Source organism: Semicossyphus pulcher, unplaced genomic scaffold, assembly GCF_022749685.1.
Source record: "Semicossyphus pulcher isolate SPU_LCO1_2020_fin unplaced genomic scaffold, fSemPul1.0.p SCAF_8, whole genome shotgun sequence".
Classification (NCBI taxonomy): domain Eukaryota; kingdom Metazoa; phylum Chordata; class Actinopteri; order Labriformes; family Labridae; genus Semicossyphus; species Semicossyphus pulcher.
The window spans coordinates 14,801,310-14,822,238 of NW_027211759.1; the positions used below are offsets into that span (position 1 = coordinate 14,801,310).

The following is a 20,929-nucleotide window of genomic DNA, read 5'->3' on the forward strand; positions in this document are numbered from 1 at the left end:
CTGCAAAGCTCTGCTGCAGGAAAACGAAGCTGCAGGTTGTAAATTCAGAAAAATAATTGCATTAAAAAAGTGTATTTGGCTCACTTTCATCATCTGTTTGCTAATGAGAAAAAAAGACAGCATGCCAAAACACCATATAAAGATCAACATATATAAATAACATATATATATATAAGAAGATAAACAGACAGGACTGAGGATGCAGCAGAAAAATCAGATATTGATGATGATAGCGGAGAAAGTTCCAACAGAAGAAAACAATGACGCCCACAGCAGCATGCGGCGGTCATTACAGCACCTCTAAGTGTTTGAGGCCCACATATCAAAGCCGTCCGTCTCACAGAGGTCTGCTCGCCTTTAAACACGTGTGTAATGATCTCGTCTCATCGCACTGTCTGTCTCAATTATCAGCCCGTGCCTTCCACTTCCACCCGCAAACCCTCAGGCCGCCCGCGTACACCTGCATCTCTTCTTCTCCTTGGCTGAAAGACACTTGAAAGGACATGCAGCCTGTAAAGTTGGCACATGTGACATTTCTTAGTCTGTATATTAAAGCAGGCGTAACTAACGGGCGCGGTGCTGAGATCGTAAAGACTGTGGACTGAACCATTGAAATAAAACAGACAGTGATGGAGAGAGACGCAGTGAAATGAGCTGGATAGGCTGAAGGCGATTACTGCGATGGAAAACTCGTTAGAGCTTCGTTATATAAAGAAAAACTATTTAAGATGCCAAAACCTAATTACATCTCAGGATGTGGCCTCACTAAATCAAGATTGTAGAGTTTCAATCATATTCGTTTATGAGCCAAAAGAAACTAGCAAAAGCAGGCGGAACGTAAAGCTTCTTATTCATCTTTATAAACAGACGTGTGATGCAAGTTCAGCTAACTATCTGTTCTAAGTCTAAAATTCAACTTGAGTAAAGTCCCTGATGCGGTGTCACAAAGCCGTTCAACGTTTACATTTCCTGACTTCCTCGAATTTTCAGTATGTTCACCGTTGTCCGCAGAGGTTATATCGTCATCAGACTATAGCCGATGGGATCCGAGATTGCAGTGAACTGAATATCTTTGGGTTGTGGATATTTTAGGACGCCATCTTTTTTATTTTTTGGTCCTTTTTTTGCCCTTATTCAATAGGAGAGGTGAAGAGAGACAGTAATGATGGGGAGTTGAGAGTGGGGGGGACATCATGCACCAATTGATCGGCAGTATGGGAGTCGAACCTGCGATTGGTGCGTCGAGGACTGTAGCCTCAATACACAGGGCGCCTGCTCTACCAACTGAGCTAAAGCAGCGCCCCTTTGGATGCCATATTTGCCTTTAAAGGCCCCCCCCCCAGTGAAAATCCAGTGTTTAACCTTGTAAACATCTCCATGTGGAGTTTTTCATGCAAGCAGTCATCTCCATGGCTGGGCCTGTCTGCTTTTAAACTGCAGTGTACCGAGGACAGGCTGAACAACACGTTTTCAGATTGGCAGGTTTGAGACGTCAAAAACCGAAGGAACCAATCCCGTTAATGGACGGTGTGACGCTATGCATATCATTATGTGCAACCTATGGCAACCACTTTGGCGATGCGCAAGCCAGCTGTGACCGTCATCGTAATTTTTGCATACTGACTACTAACGTTAATTTTACTACTGCTAACTACTACATTTCAAGCTAGCTGAGTTTCAACAAGTTGCCACTAAAGATGGCAGAGACGTGTTTTGTTTTCAGCTGTAATTCTACAAAAGGAGAAACGTAGCACAGAGTGGGCGGGGCCTCTGCAGACTCAGGAATTTTAATGAGGGAGAAGGAGGAGATGCCTTGGGAAGGTAATTAAATGTATTTTGCAGAAAAAAAACATATCAGACACAATTTGTTATTTCAAGCAGAGCAGCTTATACGTCTGAAAACGTGACGTGAGCAGTGGAGCTGCTCTTTAAATACACTGATTAACGTTTTCCGTCGTTTTATAGACCGAACAACGAATCGATCAATCAAGAAAATAAAGACAAATTCATCAGCAATGAAAGCAATCTTAGTTCAGCTCTTCTGTATGTTGAACCTTTAGTTCTGTAACAAAACATTAACAACTTTCCGGCACAAGCGTTGAAAGGGAAATATGTATAGAAACTAACCCCTCCCCTCCTGTCTTAAGGCAGAGATAGCCATTGAAAAAGTGCTGCTTCAGTCTGTCTCTGGGCGTAGCTTTGATCAGTCCCACCTCAAGACTTATCCTGGAGGGAGCGCTGCACTCCTATTCTCCGTGGCTAATCATACTTCCTGTCTTTGTCTTTATGTGCTTTAGACAAGCGTCAGATAGAAGAAGCACAGGAACAGATTTGCCCCCAGAACCTGCAGAATAAAGCCTCTGGTTGTGCTGCGGCGCGTCTTCTCCAGCGGATTTCCTCATGAATATTTCCTCTCTGTTTTGGAGTGGTGGGTTTCAACCCATTGCTGCTTTGAGAAAGAGAGAGAGAGAGAAGCCTTTTAGAGTTCAAGATGTTAGAGTGCTTGTACTGTATGTCACCTGAGAGTATTTTTAGCTTTACCTACAGGTGCTGATGACAGGCGCGATGAAGGCCAGAGGTTAGACTGCCGTGTGATCTTCAGTGTCGGAGAGACGAGACACAAGCAGTGAAACGGTTAACAAAATAATTTCACATGCACAGCATTTTCTTTGGGCTCAGGCAATATTGCTCAGCCTGCCACCAGTGGCACTTTTCACCAAGAAAGAAACGCGCTTTGTGTATTTCAAGTGCAGAAAAGACCATTTCTGCCAGGAGCTAAAAAGAATGAAAAGAAACAGACAAAAATGCTTCTTTTTTTCCGGGGGAGCTGAAGGCTATGAAAACCATCTTGTGTTCTATTTTTGACCTGATTTCCATATCCAAGGCCACCTGAGGGAGGTCAGGCTGCTGCGGCCAACTTCCTCACAGGGAGAGGGACGCACGCTGACAGGGACACAAACCATGTTCCATCCTTTCCAACACCCACGCCACTCACTAGCCTCACTGGCACCAGCGAGACTCTCACACGGAGAGAGGGGAATGAATCGCCTTAGAAGAAACAGAAACAACAAAATCATTTCACTTCTTTCTCGCCTTTCTCCTCCTCCTGCTTCAAAGCCTGCATCTCTCCGCGCTGTGCCCCAGGGTTAATTAACACGAACCAAACAGTGAATGATCAGAGAGAGCGGGAAATCTCCAAAGGTTAAGTGTCACAGGGGAAACGTGTTGTCAGAAGAAGAAGGGTGTTTTTTTTCTTGCGCGTTGCAGAGGGAAGAAATTTGTAGACACCTTTCCAAAAACTTTGCTTTTCTCCTGTCAGAGGAGGCAGAGCTTCACGGCCTGGCTTCAAACACTGTCTGTAATTCTGTGACATTTTGATGAACAAAAGAACTCTGCAGAACTTGCTGATCTTCCTTTCCTTGTGTAATACACTTATAATTCCCTTTAAAGAAGTACACACAACACGGCTCTGCAAAGCGGAAAAAACACATCCATCACAAAGTTAATCACTGCTTTTAAAGACCTACTCATTGAAATTGTGTCTCCTCTCGCTTCATCCCAGGAGGGGGGGAAAGAAAATGACTTCCTGATCCACAGATATCCTGGGCAGCATGTCTTGCAGGTGAAACCGTCTGATTTCTCTCTGTCATAATTAACACGGGCTCCTCTTCTCTCCCTGTGGCTCGTCGCTGACATTTGGTTCATGCTCGAGTGTCTGCCTGGCTGATTTCAATCTCTTGCATGAAGGTGAGGCTGTGTTTGTGTGTGTCTGTGCGTGTGTGTGTGTGTGTGTGTGTAGAGTCCAGTGGCCAGGACATTGGTGACAATTGCAGCCTTCATGAGATGGGATTAAGCATCATGACAATAAGGATTAGAGACCCACTCAGTCCATCCTGAAACCTCCAACAGGTAGGAGGTAGAGACAAAGCGCTGATGTGTTTGTGTTCCTGCGTTATGTAAAGGGTCGTATCTCACTCGCCTCTGAACACATATTTTGACAAATTCCCCCAAATTCATCACACAGATCTCGATACACTTTGTCTGCGGCGACACGCCTTATTGATTTACGGGTGTGAAAACAGCTCGGAATGGTCACCTCATCCGCCGCTGCAACAAGCCTTATTTTACATTATTACATTATGTATGCAGGCTTGAGTATGGATAATGGATGAATCTAAAGCAAAGCAGTTTAATTACCCGCCATCATTCTGCCTTCACCTTGCTGCAGAGCACACATCTTATTAGCCATGGTGTAAATAAACATTAATATGCCACCCTGATAAAGACCGTCCTCATCCTCGCTGCAAAGTACACACGCGCACAAACTGATCCGGCAGCGTGTGCAAACATCGGAGGAGCTGCTGACGCTGAGGCCAGACGTATTACAAGCACTCCTCAGAAAATTATCATTAGTGCATCTGGCTGGAGGCCCACTAAAGATTACAGTTTGCACACATGCATCCTGCGCAGCACCAGATTTTCCATATCCACATCATGTGATCGAAGCAGGTGGATCAGAACTATCTTTAGAAGCGTGCAATGTTTCTCCTGCGTATTCGGCAGGCTCTCAAGTGGCGGATGAGATCGGTCTCTGTGGACAAACTGAAAGATGGGAGACAGTGGATACAGATAGACAAGCGTGTAGGTTAACCAGCCACAGGGTATTCTCATTCACTCTGCACGTGGCAATAGACAGGAAGCTTCAAGCAAAGAGGAAAGTCAGCATCCAGTCCAGCCCTGAGCGTCAAATCCTGCTGATCTGATACAAAAGTCCGCTTCTGTCTCCAGGCTTCTCAACAAACTGGATTGTGACGAGTTTCAAAGATGATTGATCTACTGTTCGATTAAAGCAAACTGCACCTAATGTGCGATTAAACACGATTAAACAGGCTCTATTGAAGCTTCGTGTTAATCAAGTGTAACCTTGAGAATGTGGCGTCTGAAGCTGACAGAAGCCGAACTCTTCAAAGACCTAAACTGTGTTGCGTGTACACAAAGCTCTTTCATAAACTGCAGATGGACTGACTGCAGCCAGAACCCAAGAGGAGGAGACAGGCCTTATTCTGCTCTCTTATGTTGTTTCAATTACCCGTCTGCTGTACAAAGGAGGCAGCCTGATGGCATGACGAGTGCACGGCGCTCCTCTGCCTGTGCCGCTGTCTCAGTTTGAGCCTCACAAAAGGAAGCGGGCCTGACGATGCCAGAGGCGGAGGATCCGGCTCTGCAGTCTGAGCGGGGAAACATCAGCAGAGCGCTATTCTTCAGAAGGAGATGTCCTTCAGTGTGGTGCCAGCTCTCCCTGGGGCAGCAGCAGAAGACAAAAAGCTCTTATTTACCATATACAGGATCTCTCCGTGCCCCTAACGAGCCGGGAGATTCAGCATCGCAGAGACAAAGGCCACGCTCTCACTGAAGGAGCTGTGCTTTAGCTGAATTAAATAGTGATAATTAAGAAAATATTAATCAAACTGTGACTCTCTCTCGGCTCTGTAGTTGAGGGAGCGCCTCCTCCAGCTTAGCCTGTAGGAGTTCTCATTTAGAGTATGCCTGCGACCTATAGAGCTGCAGGCAAACACACACACACAAACACACACAGATGCACACAATTAAAAGAAGACCTTGGTGGCCCGCTGCTCTATAATTAAACACCCCTCGGTGCTCTGCAGAAAGACTCTGGGCTGGGTTCAGATGTGTCAAAGAGGGGGAGACGAGGAGACGCTGTCGGTTCTTTAAGTTGCAACTTGTGTTCGATGCGATGAATTAATAAAAAGCACAAACTAATACCTTCCCAACGTGCAGTTGCTATGTCTGGCGGGGCGGCAGCAGCTCCACAGCTGTACGGTGAAACTTTAATGCTGCTGGATGCCTGCAGCGCTGCCTGGGCTGTGTCTCTGAGGTGAAGTGGGGGAGCTTTCCACATGTTCAATGAAACTGGGACAAGTATTAGAAGAAGAAACAGGATGTGTGTGACCTGTGAGGCGCAAACGACCAGGACACACTCACCTGACAGCAGGGGTATTGGTCACCGTAAAGAAAGCAGAAATCTCAAAGTTCAAACGTTATGAGGTGATTATGTGGTGTTATTCTTCACCTTTTAGGCTTCTGTCATTTGGATCTAGTTGTTATGGTAATGCACGGTATTCCATCTCCTTCCCAGCATGCTCTGTGTTTGACATTCATGGGGTTAAAGTCCTCTGAATGATGAAGTGCCAGCGTTTGGGACAGTAAATTGCATCGTTTCAATTGAGAAGAGAGTTCCCCTTGGGTTTTGTGGAGGTCCCCACGGGCTGGCCTTGAACAGAACAGCATGTTGTACATCCATATAAAAAAGGGAAAAATATGGTGCTACTTTCCTCTTTATGATGCAGAGATTAATCTGTCACCATATTCACACATAAATCTCCCCCCCTGCTTTGCAAAATACTGTTTTACCTTACTTTATGCCATATTTTATTTTTTTATTGCCTATAAACATAAACCATCACAAAGGGCTAATGTTCTCATCAATATTATTACAAAATGATCATAAATCGAACGCCTTGTTAAAATTTGAAGCCGCTTCCCTCCTCAGCTACTCAAGCAGTGAAAATATTAGACAGAAGCATTATTTTATCAGGCACTTCCTCTCACAGTAATAAATGATCTTCTATCACGCTGGAGCCACAGAACATTATTTTGTTTTCATTAGATTATTAAGTCCGCGCGCTTCCCCTCACATCCTCTTCCTCATCGCTGCGTTCAGCACATCTGATCGTGCCTTTTGGGGCCATTTTTTCTTATACTTCAGTAGAAATGCCTTGACAACACTGTGGTGGTGATTTCATCCTGAGAGACCACAAACTAAACAGCAGAAACACACTGTATAGACGCTTGTTTAGTGGTATGCAAATCATCTTTGCCAGAGGTAAAATTAACATTTTTAATTAAAATATTAGCACCAAACAAACACAGAAAAACACACTAATGATTAAATCATCTGGATGGAACCTCATAGTGGAAATAAGGAAGGTTTCTTATGATTATTTGTAGCAGAGGATGCTGGATGGATCATACTTTACTGTGTGTTCATAAAGTTGTTTGTTTCTGTGGTTGCAAACAGCGGAAGTTTTTGATTTAAACATAAAAATGTAACTGAAATTTTTCCATCTCATAAGCTGCAAATTAGTTCGATTTTCATCCCTTGTGCAAATAAAATACATGCTGCGTATCACAATGCTTTTATTTATTTTACAGCTGCTCATAATAAGGGAAAAAAGCTAATTATAGAATGTAAACATGTCATTTGAGTTTGGATATTTATTTTGATTTTAAATGTTAGGATCTTCCAATCCTTCAGAAAGTATCACACATAAGGATCCTGAGACGCAGGCGAGCTGGAGTGCCCTGCAGTTCCTTTAAATGTAGCTATAGCGCCCTCTCATGGCCATCTATGTAAACATCAAGTCACATTAACAAAAGTGGGATGCAAGGAAAAGTAAGGAACAATATTTCAGCAGAGCGACTTTATTGCTGTTTTAGTATAACAAAAGTAGGAAGTAAAAACAGATTCTTCATGTCTGAGGAAGATACGTTTGTCTCGTGTTGCATTCGAATGTGTGTGCGGAAATAAATGGAATGTCTGTGTTTGTTGCCATGGTGATGTTTCTAAGCGCAACTTTCCCGTGCAGGCTCTTTTGATACTGATGGTTCATTCTGACTACTCTGGTCCGCACAGGCCGAGCAGAACGTTCTGGTAGTCTCCCTTGGTGTGTTCCTGCAGAAAGAGAGCAGGTGAGAGGGGTTTCATTACGGAACAAGCCCTTCTGTAAATCAGTGATAGTCCAGGGGCAGGATGTATAACTCACTTACCATAATAGTCTTTTGCAGAGACTGTCCGAAGTTGGTCTTGTATTCAGTGCAGATCTTCTTCAGGTCCACCTCGCAGCGTGACACCACAACTCTGGTCAGTATCTTCTCTTTGGCTCCTTTATTCTGAGCAGACGAGCACAAGTCAGCACTTTACTCAAGTTGTACACTCTCTGAACTTAGCTACAGCAGCTGATGCAACACCGTTGTAAGATAACTTCTGCCAACTTTGGATTCTGTGTTCCTGCAGCGAAATTGCACTTTCTCAAGCAGATGCACTTCTTACATGTGTTCCAAAGGAAAAAAAAAAGAAACATTGTGGCCCTCAAAATAGCCACATTTAAAGAAGAGAAGAATAACTACCTTCATGGCGTGATTCAGTCTGTTGGCAAAGTACAGCTGTTTGTTTTCAAAGCACTGGACTGGAAGAAAAGAGACAAATTAAACATCTTGTATTTGACATATGATTAGATTGTCATTTAGAAAGCGGTTCATTAAACAGATTGTCAGATGTCAAATCAAAAGGGTCACTGTCATTTCTAAGTTACTAAAGATTAAAGAGATGTGTACCTAGTGCCAGAAAAGAGCTCTGCAGGTCTCCTTTAACCTCCTTCACGATGCTCTCCTGCATGTCGTAGGGGCTGTAGCTCCTGTACCTCTCGAACACTAACAAGCAGAGGAAAGTTATTCACCGCTTAGAAGATTTTTTTTATATTGAGTTAAAGAAAAAAGATACAAAAAGAAGATGTACCTTTCTTCAGGTGGGGTACGCTTCTCTCAGACATGATGGAGATCCAGGTTGCCACATCAGTTCCTTTTATCTTCACACCAGCATCATACAGGGCCTGAGGTGAAGCGACACAACAGCCATAAACATACACGTCGTCACATCAGGGTGGTGTTTCTCATTTTGAATATGAAGGTACTCAAGTATTTTTCATCCTAGTCTGTAATAAAATAATGTATACACAGAATGTAACCAAACTTACTCTGGCATCTTCATCAATCTTTTCATAGTCTACGACAGCGGTTGGTTCTGCTCTCTTGGTCTGCACAGAAATAAGACACAGTTCATGTCAGTCTCAGCTGTACTGTACTGTACTGTGTGATGTAATGCAGAGTCAGGTTTATCTCACCTGCACCAGAGCCAGGAGCAGCTTAGCAAAATGACCTGAAGTGTCACCTGACACGTCTTTATCCAGGTCCTTCTTAAACACTGTTGGAAATCAAATTTAGATTTTAGAAATTAAGCTCTCTCTGCATCACCAGAGCTGTGAAAACTTCTGGTTTAAGAACACCAAGCCCGGACAGCAGACATTTGATAGACAAAGATTAAACACTAGCCTAATAGTGTAGGTAAAGTAGACAGCACTACAAACTATGTGTGAGGGATTACATAATCAAATGTATTTCCAGGCCTTAAATGAATGCCTGGGACCTTTTGGACTTACACTCCTTGTAGACTTTCTTGATCTCCACCAGCTCCTCGTTGCTGCGCGAGCACAAAATCTCAATGAGGGTTTCTTCATCTGTTCCTAAACCCTGAAAGAGACAGAATTCTCTATTACTTTTTATACAGACACTTATATACATGATGTACAATATTGAAAGTAAAATAAGGGGTGGAAGGAAAATGCAAGTTTTGTCATTTTTCCAGCAGAGGGCAGTGTAACTCTTCAATGGTGCTCTGATGATGATGCAGTCAGTGTGCTTTACCTTGATAGATCCTCTGATCTCTGTGGCATCGAACTGGGTGGTGCTCTTCATCAGGCCAAGAACCACCGTCTCCAGAGAGCCGGACAGCGCTCCCTTCAGGGCTGTGATCATGTCCTACGAACACAACAGCGTTATATGAATGTACTGAATGTGTTCCTCTGCTGTTAAAGCCACCATAAATAAGAAGTGTGGAGAATTGTGGGTCTTCTTTCGAGGCCTCATGTACCTTCTTTGACCTCTTCTCATACGCGAAAGCGATTTCTCTCCTTTGTGAGTAGGTTCGCTTTGTGAGGACGTCAATGATGGTCTGTTCATCCACTCCTGATGTTAGAATGAAACATTACAGATCAGATGAGACAAAATGAATCAAACAACTTAAGATGTTTACAGAAATATCTGTAAGTGCAACACAGCTGACTTTATAAGACTTACAAATTATGGAGTTAAGCTGTCAGCATGGTGTTCTCTTGTGACTTTTTACGTGTGTTTTGAGCTGACAAATGATATGCATAAAGGCATGGCTCAAATGTGCTTGTGTAAAATTGGTTTGAGACATTGTTACTCTTACTAAGCACCATGGGGAAACGTTTTAATGTGTGTGGATTTAGCTTTAATAAGTCTGAAAATGTACTTTAAAGAGTTAGCGGTCAGGCTGTTGCCAATCGCTCCCAGTCACTCGGCCAAAACAGACCAGGTCTCTGCCAGCACTGAGACACAGACTTGGAGGTGTTCCCAGTATGGTCAAAACATTTTAAGCCAGGACGCTGACTCAATAATACCAGCCGCTCATCTGTAGGGAGAAGTTGCAGAACCAAGCGCAGATTTTCAGTTTCTAATGCGCGATAACTCGCCTTTGGTTTTGATGGCAGTCTCTATTCTGGCAGCATCTCTGTCAGGGTCAAAGTCCACAGCAGGTACCACAGAGGGGAATTTGGGTTCAAGGGTCTGAGGATACAAAGCAAAGATAACATTGATGCCAGCTTAAAATACACAGTGTGCGGTATGTGTAGTGAAGATTGAATGAGGGATTTTTATAATGTAAGGCTTACCCCAACATTCAGACACAGCTGTCCGAGAAACTCTGATACCATCGCCATTTTGCCTGATCTGGAAAAGGTGAGAAAAATGTCAATATTAATCTTTAAATCACGTCACATTGTAATCCTATCACTGACTCCGCTGAGCTGAACCATGCAAGGGGTCAGGTTTGTTTGGTCTTAAGATAAAACTCACTTGAGCACTCAGGAAATGACTTTGAAAAGTTGATTCATTTAAGGTGTTGACTTTGTTAAGACTGCGTCACATGATTCACTGAAAGAGACTTTCTTTCTCTTCTTTGTTTTTGCTCCTTTGTCAAGTTCACACTCTGATGAGTTTCTGTTACAAAAGGTAGATACTACTGCCAATCCACTAACTCTTTCAGATCCTTGTCACACATCCTTAAGATAACCCCAATGTGACACACCCTGGAAAAATGCTAGTGTACTCCCGTCTGCTGTGATGATAACTGTGTACAGACGTATCAATGCATACAAGAAAACCGGTTAGAGCTCACAATGGAGAGCAGGAGTTCCTTCACACTTCACAAAAACTCAGAAGAACACATCTTTAACCAGACTGAATGGAAATTTTGTGGAAATCATTTGCCATGACTGCAAGTTAAAAAACTCCCTTAGCAGTGTTAAGTCCATCTAACTACACATACAGTTAGTTTGTTCACATTAACATACACACCTTTACTGAGCTTACCTTGGTTGTAAGAGCTGAGATGATGCAGAGATTTGTCCAGGCGATGTTACAGTGGAAAGGGTGTGTGGGGTTGAACTTTTCTGACACAGAAAAACACTTCCCTTCTCACCTCCCCTGACTCAGACTCCCTCCCCTTTGTGTGCCCTCATGACTCCACCCTGTTCCACAAGAAGCCACTGGAAGCTGAGTTTTCACTGTTTATACAGTCATGTTCCTGCAGGGGATTTTCAAGGTGATGTCTAATCCCGACTCCACACAGTCCAGACAATAAACAGCTATTAATGTGTGCATTACAGTAATCATACTAAATGACTTACAAAAAGTTTATTTTTTCAGTTTGTACAAAACAATTGACAAAGTAAACAAACTTTTCTTTACAAAAATATAGATTGTATTCAATCAAAGTGCTTTAAAGTTCACAGTGTTTTTCCAGCATGAAATCACAGACATTGTCATTGGCTTCCTTTCTAGTACATGTCCAGCTCCTCCTCTGACTGACCTACCGTGATATGAAATGATTAGAATGACATCATTTAGTCCTCCCACATGGGTTTCTAAACAGACTTCTGAACTAGCTTTTGAATATACTTGTTACGCTTGGCCGCACGTTTCTTTTGTCTTTTCTTCTTCTTGTTACCTCCTGCATTCAAGTTGCTGTTCGCCTGCCCAGCTCCGTGACTGCTGGACTGCGATGACCAATCTTTTGCTGTCTGGAAGGAGGAGGGAAGGGAGAAAGGTTATGTCTTTAATCATAGATTTCACCCTCATTCCATGTTTTTATGTTTATCTTGAGAAGAACAAAGATCAGCGGCAAATGTTGACGATACAAAGGCCCAGTTAAAAATGTAGTACGAGTTTGTCAAGTTAAAATGTGTTGATGTCTTTGCTATGAGGAATTATAGAAAGGCATGCGATGAATCTGGCAGTGTGTACACCATTAAACCCTGCTGAGCTGCTGCTGATATTGCTCTGCTCTCTATTGTCCCTGTTGTTAGTTTTGGGCTTGTGCAGGAAAACTACGCAGTGGTGTGCCAGTTCAGCCTGCCTGATATGAACATGGCCGAGGGCTTTGCACTTACCACAACTTAGTAGGAGACTGCTGTCTTGGCTTTTAGAGAATCCCTATGCGTGTGTGTTTCTGTGTGTGTGCTTGCCTTGTCTTACATTTTGTGTGACTTATAAACACAGTACCTATGGCGGCATAAATAAGATACAAACCTTTGTGAGGGGTGTTGGTGGGAAGGTGCAGGGGACACGGCCGTGCTTCTTGTGGAAGAAAAGAAACGCAGAGGGATCAACAGGTATCCAGGGCAGGAGGCCAGAGGCCGGGGGCTGCGGGACCGTGCTGTGGACCTGCTGCAGGTTGTAAGCCCCCCGACTCAGTTTCCCATCAGCCACTTTTAATAAGGTCACAAAGGGTTTGCCTGCCTCGTGCGCAATCAGGTACTGTCCTTCTTCTAACCTACAAAATGACATCATTGAGGGTGTGTTAAAGTCAAAACCCACCCGCCGAAACATGTTGGAGCATTCTATAAGATTTTTAGTTTCCATGACGGGAATGAAGGAGAACGTTGCCTTAAGAAAGCAGAAGGTGAGACATCTAATGTGTGTTGAGCAATCAATTGTGTAATTCTCCAACACAAACATAAAGGCAGACAAACGTCATATTCTTAGCAAGAGGCTGCCTGTCAGAGCTGACTGTACGTTCATTTCATCATCTCACACCGGGCAAGAAGAGAGATGTGCTCAGACAACTAAGAACAACCCCTTCTGCACATTCAATCAAACCACATCAGGACAAATAAACTACTGTGCCACTGAATCCAAAGATTAAAGCCAGCCCAGATTCAAATTCTCCCAGCAAAAGTGATTTATTTTAAACAGTCTTTAAGAAAATGCATTAGCAAAGTGAGAGTGGGGGAGCTTAGCATAATTAATCTACAGCAAGACACAGAATGTGTGAACAACTTACCCAGTTAGCTTTTTCAGTAGGTGGTGCAGTATATTGAGTGACTTGGAAGGCCTGTCGGAAAAGAGACTCATCAGCTTGTCTACTTTGTTAGGGATCTACATTTCAACACCAATTCAAAAGGACAAAAGCAGAGTCGTCGATAGCAACCGGGGATTATTAATAAACTGATTGAATCCCAAATCAAAGCCCTTTTAGGTAACTTAATCAGAGAGCAGTGATTACGTTAATCCTAATCATCTGCACACATCTGCAGCAATGACACTCACTTGAACCCACACGAGATGTTCTGCTTCCAGGCGTCAGGCAGCTTTCTCCGCAGAGCTACTTTTGATGTGTGCGCATTGATGTGAGCTACAGAGACAAGAGAAAGGGAGGGTGAGAGATACACCGGGAAAAGAACAAGACCTAATGAGCGCGCACATCAAGAGCCTCACTTCATCATCAATGCCATTCATAGAGCTTATAAAGTAATTAGCCTGTGATGGATTGCAAGCATTGTTACAAGCTTGAGTGGGAGGTAAGAATTGCTTGTTGGTCCTGTCTCCTTTTCCTGCCTCCCACTCATGGTTGTAAAGCCTGCTTATTTCAACAGTGTCTTCCTTCTCTTATGGACGGTTTGAGAGCCTGAAACCACAACCAGAAATACACAATTGACACATGATAAACCACATGATAAACCACGATGCTCTAAGCAAAGAAGGAAGTCTTTTATCAGCTGCGCCTGTTTCATAATTCTATATGTTATATTGTACTTGAATGGCATGACTGTTTCTCTCTGGCTATTCCTTTTCATTCACTGTTGGTAACATAAGACACCGTCAGTCGAAACCTTCCCTTAGAAAATATTTAGTATCTTAGATGTCTGATTCAGAATTACATCCACTTTTTTGCTAAGCTGTTTAAAGCTGTGAAGCTGACTACAGACCCACTTGATGTACTGACTGTATCAGGGATGATCATGCCTAGTAAGTCAGCTAACAGACTGTAAAGGGGTATAATTTGTGGACAGCTTGGCAGAGGATGAAGTACGTTCCCAGCCAACACCTACATTAGTCAACAAATCAATGGACCAAGTACAGAAAAAGGACAGTCTCTTTGGAAGCTACCGGTAAGGAGCACATGTAAGTCGACAACATGTATTAAAAGGGAATTTAACTGAAGTTCAAAACAACATTTAGCTGAGCTCTGCACACTGCATTCCTTGTAATTCCCCACAATCACGCGTGGCAGTAGTTATGGCAACAAAATAAACTGTATGAGTACACAGTCCCCGGCAGGATGGTGAGTCATCTAAAGACTATTCCACTGGTTTGTGGGAGGATCTGCGATGTGGACAGACGCAGAGGAGAAGAGAATTTTCTTTTTTTTTTACATCCACATAAATGATACCCTGCCTACTTTCCTGGCAATCATGTTAAAAAATGAAAGACTACATGGATACTCCACATTACGCTACAGCTGAGAGCAGTTTCCCCTTGTGAATTTTCCCCTTTATTTTCCACTGAATTTAGAAAGAACAGCACCTTTGGTAAAAGTTTTACCTGTGTAGGAGACAGTGGTGGAGTGGAGCAACGTCTCAGTCCATAGCTGGCAAGCCTCACTGCTGCTTAGACACTCGACACCATAACTCAACTGGTACTCCAGCTTGGGCAGGACATGCACTGGCACAAGCTATAGAGGGAGAAAAAAAAGGTCAGAAACAGGGCAGACTTAAAAATGTAAAATTATGAAATAAAGGAGGGTGTGTTCAGACTAAGATTTACCTGGTTTTGGGTGCCTACTTTACAGGTATGGGTCAGTGAGATAGAGCTGCGCACCATGAGCAACAAGTCCTGCAGACTGTAGAGCTTGTACAGCAGGTTGCCTTCCTCTGGAGGCTCGTAGTCTTGTTCGTCCTCCGCACCAGCCTGCAGGTCTTCAGAGAGTAACTCTACGAGGGGGGCGATAATGTACTAGATGTTAACAAGACACATAAACACAACCTGAAATACTCAAAATGAAAATCAATTTGACACTAACTTTTGTGCTCTGTAGCAGCCACTGGTGCTGACTCAGGAGGACCAGCGCAGGTCTCTCTATCCTGGTTCTGGTTTCTCTCTAAATATGAAGACACACAGGGTTTGACCAGAGACGTTGGGTGAGAGTGAAGTGGGGGTCCAACACATCGGGTGGGTGAGTTGATCTCCTGGGACGCGGTGGAGCGTTTGGCTGTGTCACTTGGAGTGTTGAACATAGCCGTCTGCATGCGTAATATCTCACCCAGCTGATCGCCAGATACCTTTGCTCTTTTTGGTCGCCTCTGCCTTGTAGGTTTTTCAGGGGAAGACGACTCAGAGGTTGCAGGTACAGGCTCGGAGACCGTGGTTATGTGAGAGTCTGGTGTGGTCTTTGGTTTAGCTTGTGCTGTAGGTGCTGCCGCTTGAGACACAGGGTCATCAATGACCAGCTTCTCATCATCGGAGTCCTCAGTGAAAACAAAGTCTTCGTCACTTTCCTGAGCAGAGTCTGGTCTCATTATGTCCGTTTTTGGCTCAGTGACCTCACACACAACAGGCTGAGTTTTCTCCTCATCCATATCTATCAAAGAAGTGTGTGTCTCTTCTTGTAAACTACCGCTTGTTGCAAGATGCTCATCCGACCTTTTAGTCTTACTTAAAGGTGAGGAACTTGAAGCTTTTTTACTTTTAGCACATGGATCCTGCTCGGTCTGCATCTTTTGCATCTTGGAGGGTTTAACAGGTGTCGTCTCCCCAAATGTCTCCAGGTCAGTGAGGTCCACATCAAAGTCAAGACCCTTGTTTTCAAAAGACACTAAATCCCTTTTTGCATTCTCCTATTGGATACACAAAGATGAAACACAATCATGCACATAAAACCACGTTAAGCACCATGTCTATGAGTGCGACTACATACCGGTGAGAGTTGCTGCTCACTCGCAGGAAGCTCCGACATTAAATGGAAGACATTTTTACTTCCTTTCTTGTTGATGGAAAGCTTTAAACTTTCCTCATGGAAGAAATGACTCTTCTCTCTTACTGTCATTTCAGTCTTCAGAAGTGGAGAGTCTATGTACACAGTCTTCTTCTGAATACTGCCTGTAAATAAGACATATGAAAGAATGTGTGAAACAGTGCCACCATGTGGTCACACAGTGTCAATACACTCTGTAAAACATGATTCCATTACGGCTGTATTTCTTTCACAAGCGGGATTAAAAATGTCTCATCACTCGAAAACACAAAACCTTTATAGGTACTTCTAATGCGAAACTTTCTCATGCTTTCTACACGTTTTTGTAGGTTTTTGTTGTTAAGATAAAAGTCACGGTATTTATATTAATCAGACATATTCTAAAATCTGGCTTTATTTGAATGAAAAAGATGATTATTTGTTGCCATGATTTGATATCTTAAAGTGAAAAATGTGACGTGTTTTTCTGAAGCCTTTCTGCTGGTTAGATGTAAAGCCTAAATCTACCTTGATTAAACATCCTTAATAACACACAAAGGGGCTGAACTATGATGCCGTACCTTTCCCTTGGTTGCATTTAACCAAAACAGGCAGTTCCCATTGTTCTCCAAAGTCAGGGCCATGGTTGTCTAACAGCCTGGCAAGAGCATCTCGAGTGAGACACACATGAGGCTCATAGCGATCACACAGTTTTTTGGCGTTATTATCGCTGCTGATTCTCTGTAGAGAAAAAGGAGTTGGTCACACAGATAGAATATGTACTGTATCATTGAAACAAAGGTAACTACACAAGATTATACAATAAACTGGACCCTGACAGTACTGTATGTGACTTGCCATGTTTCAGAAACTTAATTAGCACTGGTTCTGCTGAGCAAGACATGAACACCCTCTGGTGTCTTTTGTGAAAACTGCAAGAGCTGAAGTGGAGTTACAATAGACCTGCGGTCATGAATCCCATTCTAGCAGTAAAACATCTTTGTGGCTTATTTTATCGAAGTAATTAAAAAAGCGAGACAATTGCTTACAGCGTGCATGTCCTTAGCTTTTTTAGCTGGAGGATTCTCTGATGAAACACTCTGATAATCCGATGCAAGCTGTGCATCATCAGGCAGTACCTTGTGGTCTGTAATATCCACATTGCCCTGGAGAAATAAAGGGTACAAAGATGGGAATAAGGGAAGTGAGTCAACATCACAAAGGCTGATTCTGCAACACACCATTTCAAGTTAAAAGGTTGAATAGAAAACTGGACAAAGGTAATCATGAACAAATTAAGAACATGACTTGAGACTTGAAAAGCACCTGCGTGATAGTCACATGTCAACAGTACATTACCATGATAAGCAGCTGTTTTTCAAAGGTCAGCGCGAGCCCTGGGTTGAATGTTCCCCCTGTCAAACTCGTCATCTCATGGATCTGGTAGCTCTGAGGATATGACTTAATGCACTCCAAACAGCATCTAAAGAAATCCTGAAAAATAAATCAGGGCTCCACGTTTTAATACTTATAAACTCAGAGGAGATGAAAGATTAGATCCTTGTAGTATCAGTACCTCTGAATATTGCAGAGCTCCCTGTGTTATGAAGAGGTAGTCATCAGCACATATTCTGGCCACATCCTGCAGGTACCTCATGAACTGCATCACTTCATTGTTTACTCGTGCCTGTAAGCTCTAAAATATTAAAGCAGATTAATTGAAGAACCAAGAAACAAGGACTGGAACACTTAAAAATCTATTTATTAGGGAATATGGTACCTGTGGGGGATCCCTTGCTTTCTTACTCATCAAACAGTCGAGGTATGTTTTCTGCTCTTTGCTGGACAGGCTCGACATGCAGGGGTAGGGCAATCTGGGTTCAGGAAAAGCTGCATCGGCCGCTTTCTTAGCCTGCTTGAGTTTCACTTTTGATTTTTTCATATCCTTGCATTCTTCTGCCCCTTCTACGGCATTGTCTGCACACGTATCCTCGCCATCACAGCTGTCCAAACAGGAGTCTTCCTTGCTGATGTAACTGTTGTCTTTACACTCTGCAGCCTCTTCTGTGGAGGTAGAGCAGGAGGCTTTTGCAGCACTAACATCACCCTCGTGTTTAATGGTGGCATTCTCCACAGGACTGATGGAATGACAGAAACAATAATAGATAAAGAACTAATAGATTTTTAAGAAATACATCTGAAATGCTGCATTACTTTATATGTTCATTCACTGAAATACCTTTGGAGAAAGGCCCACAGTTCTCTGATGTTAGGTGCAAGGGAATATTTGTCATACAGATCTCTGGTAAAGAAAGGAGCCTCAGGGACTGGGGGGTCCTCCCTTATATTTGAATGAGAAAATAAGATATTAGAGGTCCTGTGTTGTACACAAACATTCAACCATTATCCTATGTTATGGATGACTCAGGTGTAGCTGCATTTGTTTTCCAAAAATATACCGAAACTAAAAGTCAGTGTGTAAGCATGACACTTTTCAGAAGCTTGCAACTTGAATTCAAAGGTTTACTGCAAAAAACGTGAAGTTACAAGGTCCATTCAGTATGTCTCAGTCTAAGTCAAATGAACTCAGCCTGAGAGCGACTGGACTTATCATCATCAATACAAATAGCAACTCAAAATCATTTAGTTACTACAATATTACTATTATTCAATATTCTATTTCCCAAAGGACCTTAATTCACCACATTATGTTATGTAACAGTTTATTACATTATATTACAACATACAGCACAAAGCTTTTCTTATTATAACTCTTATATAAGGTTTTAATGTTTACCACTTTAGTAACCAGCAACTCACATTCAGTAGGTGGCATGATGAAATAAACACAGTCAACAAATAAATCATTCTCTGCACCCACATTTGTGTACTAGATGAGCACCCAGGAAGCATTGGCAATGGGTGGGAGGCACAATACTTTATTTAGAGCTAAAATAATTTCCATTTTTAAACAGTTGGTCTATACTAGATTATGTAATGTGATGTCCTAGTTACAGCTTGAAAAGCAGTGATTTGTCTTTATTTCTTGTTGTTTGTTTTTTATCAATGACAAGCACTGTATCTCACTCTGTTAATGTCTTTCTAGTTTGTATCAAATACAAAATATCTTCATCCCAATATAAAAAGTAAAGTTATAAATTTCTTCGCTTTATAATAATTCCAATTGTGTTAATATTTTTGACTTCTTTTAAATATATTACATCATATTTACTACAGACATAAATAGGATGACTCATGAAAACGCTCATCATAATGTTGTTTGTGATATTTGGGTTACTAAACTACGCTCACACAACCTGCCAAACAAATCAAGCGCTTATCAGGCTCGTGCTACACTTTATCAAGTGACGTAGAGTACATACAACTTCCTGTTTCACTGTCAAAATACAAGCGAACGTTGCAGTAACGGTCGACATCAATCGTAACATTTAAACCTTAAATCAATGCCACGTGTAATTTAGATAGCGTCCTGAAGCAGGGATATATAAGCCAGTAAAAAACAAACGACCCACCAAAGAGAGCGACACAAATTCAATGTCCAATTAAATATATTATATATTTGTCAGTTTGCTAATAAACGGTTACAATATTACTTAGCTAACCTAAGTCCAACCGGGGTACTTGAGTTTAGCTAACTGATATATAACGTCACGCTAGCTAAAGAATGCAATTAAAATAGCTAAAAAGTATGCTTTACGTTTCATTCGACAAAACAGCAGCTTGTTTGGTTAACCAATCGTTAACTTCCTGTCACATTAAAGTAACTTGACTCTTAGCTCATGTTGCCGTGTTCCTGTTGTCTCGTTAAGACCTTCTCGGACCTTTGTTTTAAATGTGTCGTTTACAACAAACGTAACAGAATAGCTGCCATTATACTAGTAACATATTATACAAACTGTAAGGTTAAGTGCACTTTCTAATACAAAAGCGAACATTTCGATAGCATAGTTGTATTAGCTGTCAGTCAACACAACTCTGGTCTAGCTGACATTTGCTAGCAGAAAGTAAATGCTTAGTTGGTTGAATTGCCATATTCGTCGCAAATTTACCGCTGTGACATTATGAAAATGTTTACATTTTAAATATCACTTACCACACCAGCTCCATTACTGTCACAGCTTAGTGGGCAGCAGGTACTGTAACAAGTAAATAAGTCTGTTAGCCTCAGCTAGCTAATGTTTATAAACGTGAGACGTTGACATTCTTCTTCGTCTGGTGAAATTTTGTAGTCGTTCAAGCACTTGGTGTTCCTTGCTGCCCCCCTCCGGACATTAACGCTAACTGCAATTGATAGGAATTAATCACATCCCTTTGTTTCTGCCAGCTTCATTGGACTCTGCAGGTCAGAATACCTCAGTGTTCTCTGTTAGAAATATTTCTCTTTCCTTTAAAGTTTTCGAAAGCACTTGTCCATTTTTATAAGGCCATTACAAAAATACTGTGTTCTTTTAAGTGCTGAACAATGTATTTATTCATTCATTCATATAACAGACCTGTTTCCCTGAAAGTGTAGAAACAACAGATCTAAAACCTGTTACAAAGAATCTGATGGATGAATTTTGCTACAAGAACATTAATGTCTGACCTACAACCAAGTTCTTATGTTGCTTAACTGTTGTTTTTAGCTGCCTGTGTTTTTGACCAGTCATGTACCTACACTATAGGTCTGAAATAAAG

The 20,929-nt window shown here is 42.2% G+C and overlaps 2 protein-coding genes across 2 annotated transcripts; both read right to left on the minus strand.

Moving 5' to 3' along the window:
- Nucleotides 1-7,487: 7,487 nt before the first annotated feature.
- On the minus strand, nt 7,488-11,408 carry LOC138612541 (annexin A2-like). Its single transcript, XM_069685858.1, has 13 exons — nt 11,311-11,408; nt 10,611-10,668; nt 10,413-10,506; nt 9,788-9,882; nt 9,562-9,675; nt 9,297-9,387; nt 8,982-9,061; nt 8,835-8,894; nt 8,597-8,690; nt 8,416-8,511; nt 8,209-8,267; nt 7,849-7,971; nt 7,488-7,753 (listed from the first exon to the last, which is right to left on the minus strand). Exons 2-13 carry the CDS (start codon nt 10,656-10,658, stop codon nt 7,697-7,699), a joined length of 1,011 nt encoding a protein of 336 aa, XP_069541959.1. The 5' UTR covers nt 10,659-10,668; nt 11,311-11,408; the 3' UTR covers nt 7,488-7,696.
- A 312-nt stretch (nt 11,409-11,720) lies between these two features.
- ice2 (interactor of little elongator complex ELL subunit 2) lies at nt 11,721-20,395 on the minus strand. The gene is made up of 15 exons (XM_069686887.1): nt 20,346-20,395; nt 18,471-18,572; nt 18,012-18,369; nt 17,808-17,927; nt 17,591-17,725; nt 17,281-17,397; nt 16,813-16,972; nt 16,196-16,377; nt 15,302-16,115; nt 15,046-15,212; nt 14,824-14,953; nt 13,549-13,633; nt 13,283-13,333; nt 12,529-12,772; nt 11,721-12,020 (listed from the first exon to the last, which is right to left on the minus strand). Exons 1-15 carry the CDS (start codon nt 20,357-20,359, stop codon nt 11,865-11,867), a joined length of 2,835 nt encoding a protein of 944 aa, XP_069542988.1. The 5' UTR covers nt 20,360-20,395; the 3' UTR covers nt 11,721-11,864.
- Between the last annotated feature and the right edge of the window lie 534 nt (nt 20,396-20,929).

Coding starts and splice junctions, on each gene's coding strand:
- LOC138612541 (XM_069685858.1), bottom strand. CDS start 10,658: ATGGCGATGGTATCAGAGTTTCTCGGACAGCTGTGTCTGAATGTTGGG. Junction 10,507..10,610: donor AGCTGTGTCTGAATGTTGGG/GTAAGCCTTACA, acceptor TTGTATCCTCAG/ACCCTTGAACCCAAATTCCC. Junction 9,062..9,296: donor CAAGAAAGTCTACAAGGAGT/GTAAGTCCAAAA, acceptor GATTTCCAACAG/TGTTTAAGAAGGACCTGGAT.
- ice2 (XM_069686887.1), bottom strand. Junction 15,213..15,301: donor GGCTGCTACAGAGCACAAAA/GTTAGTGTCAAA, acceptor CCCCCCTCGTAG/AGTTACTCTCTGAAGACCTG. Junction 12,021..12,528: donor CACCAACACCCCTCACAAAG/GTTTGTATCTTA, acceptor TCCTCCTTCCAG/ACAGCAAAAGATTGGTCATC.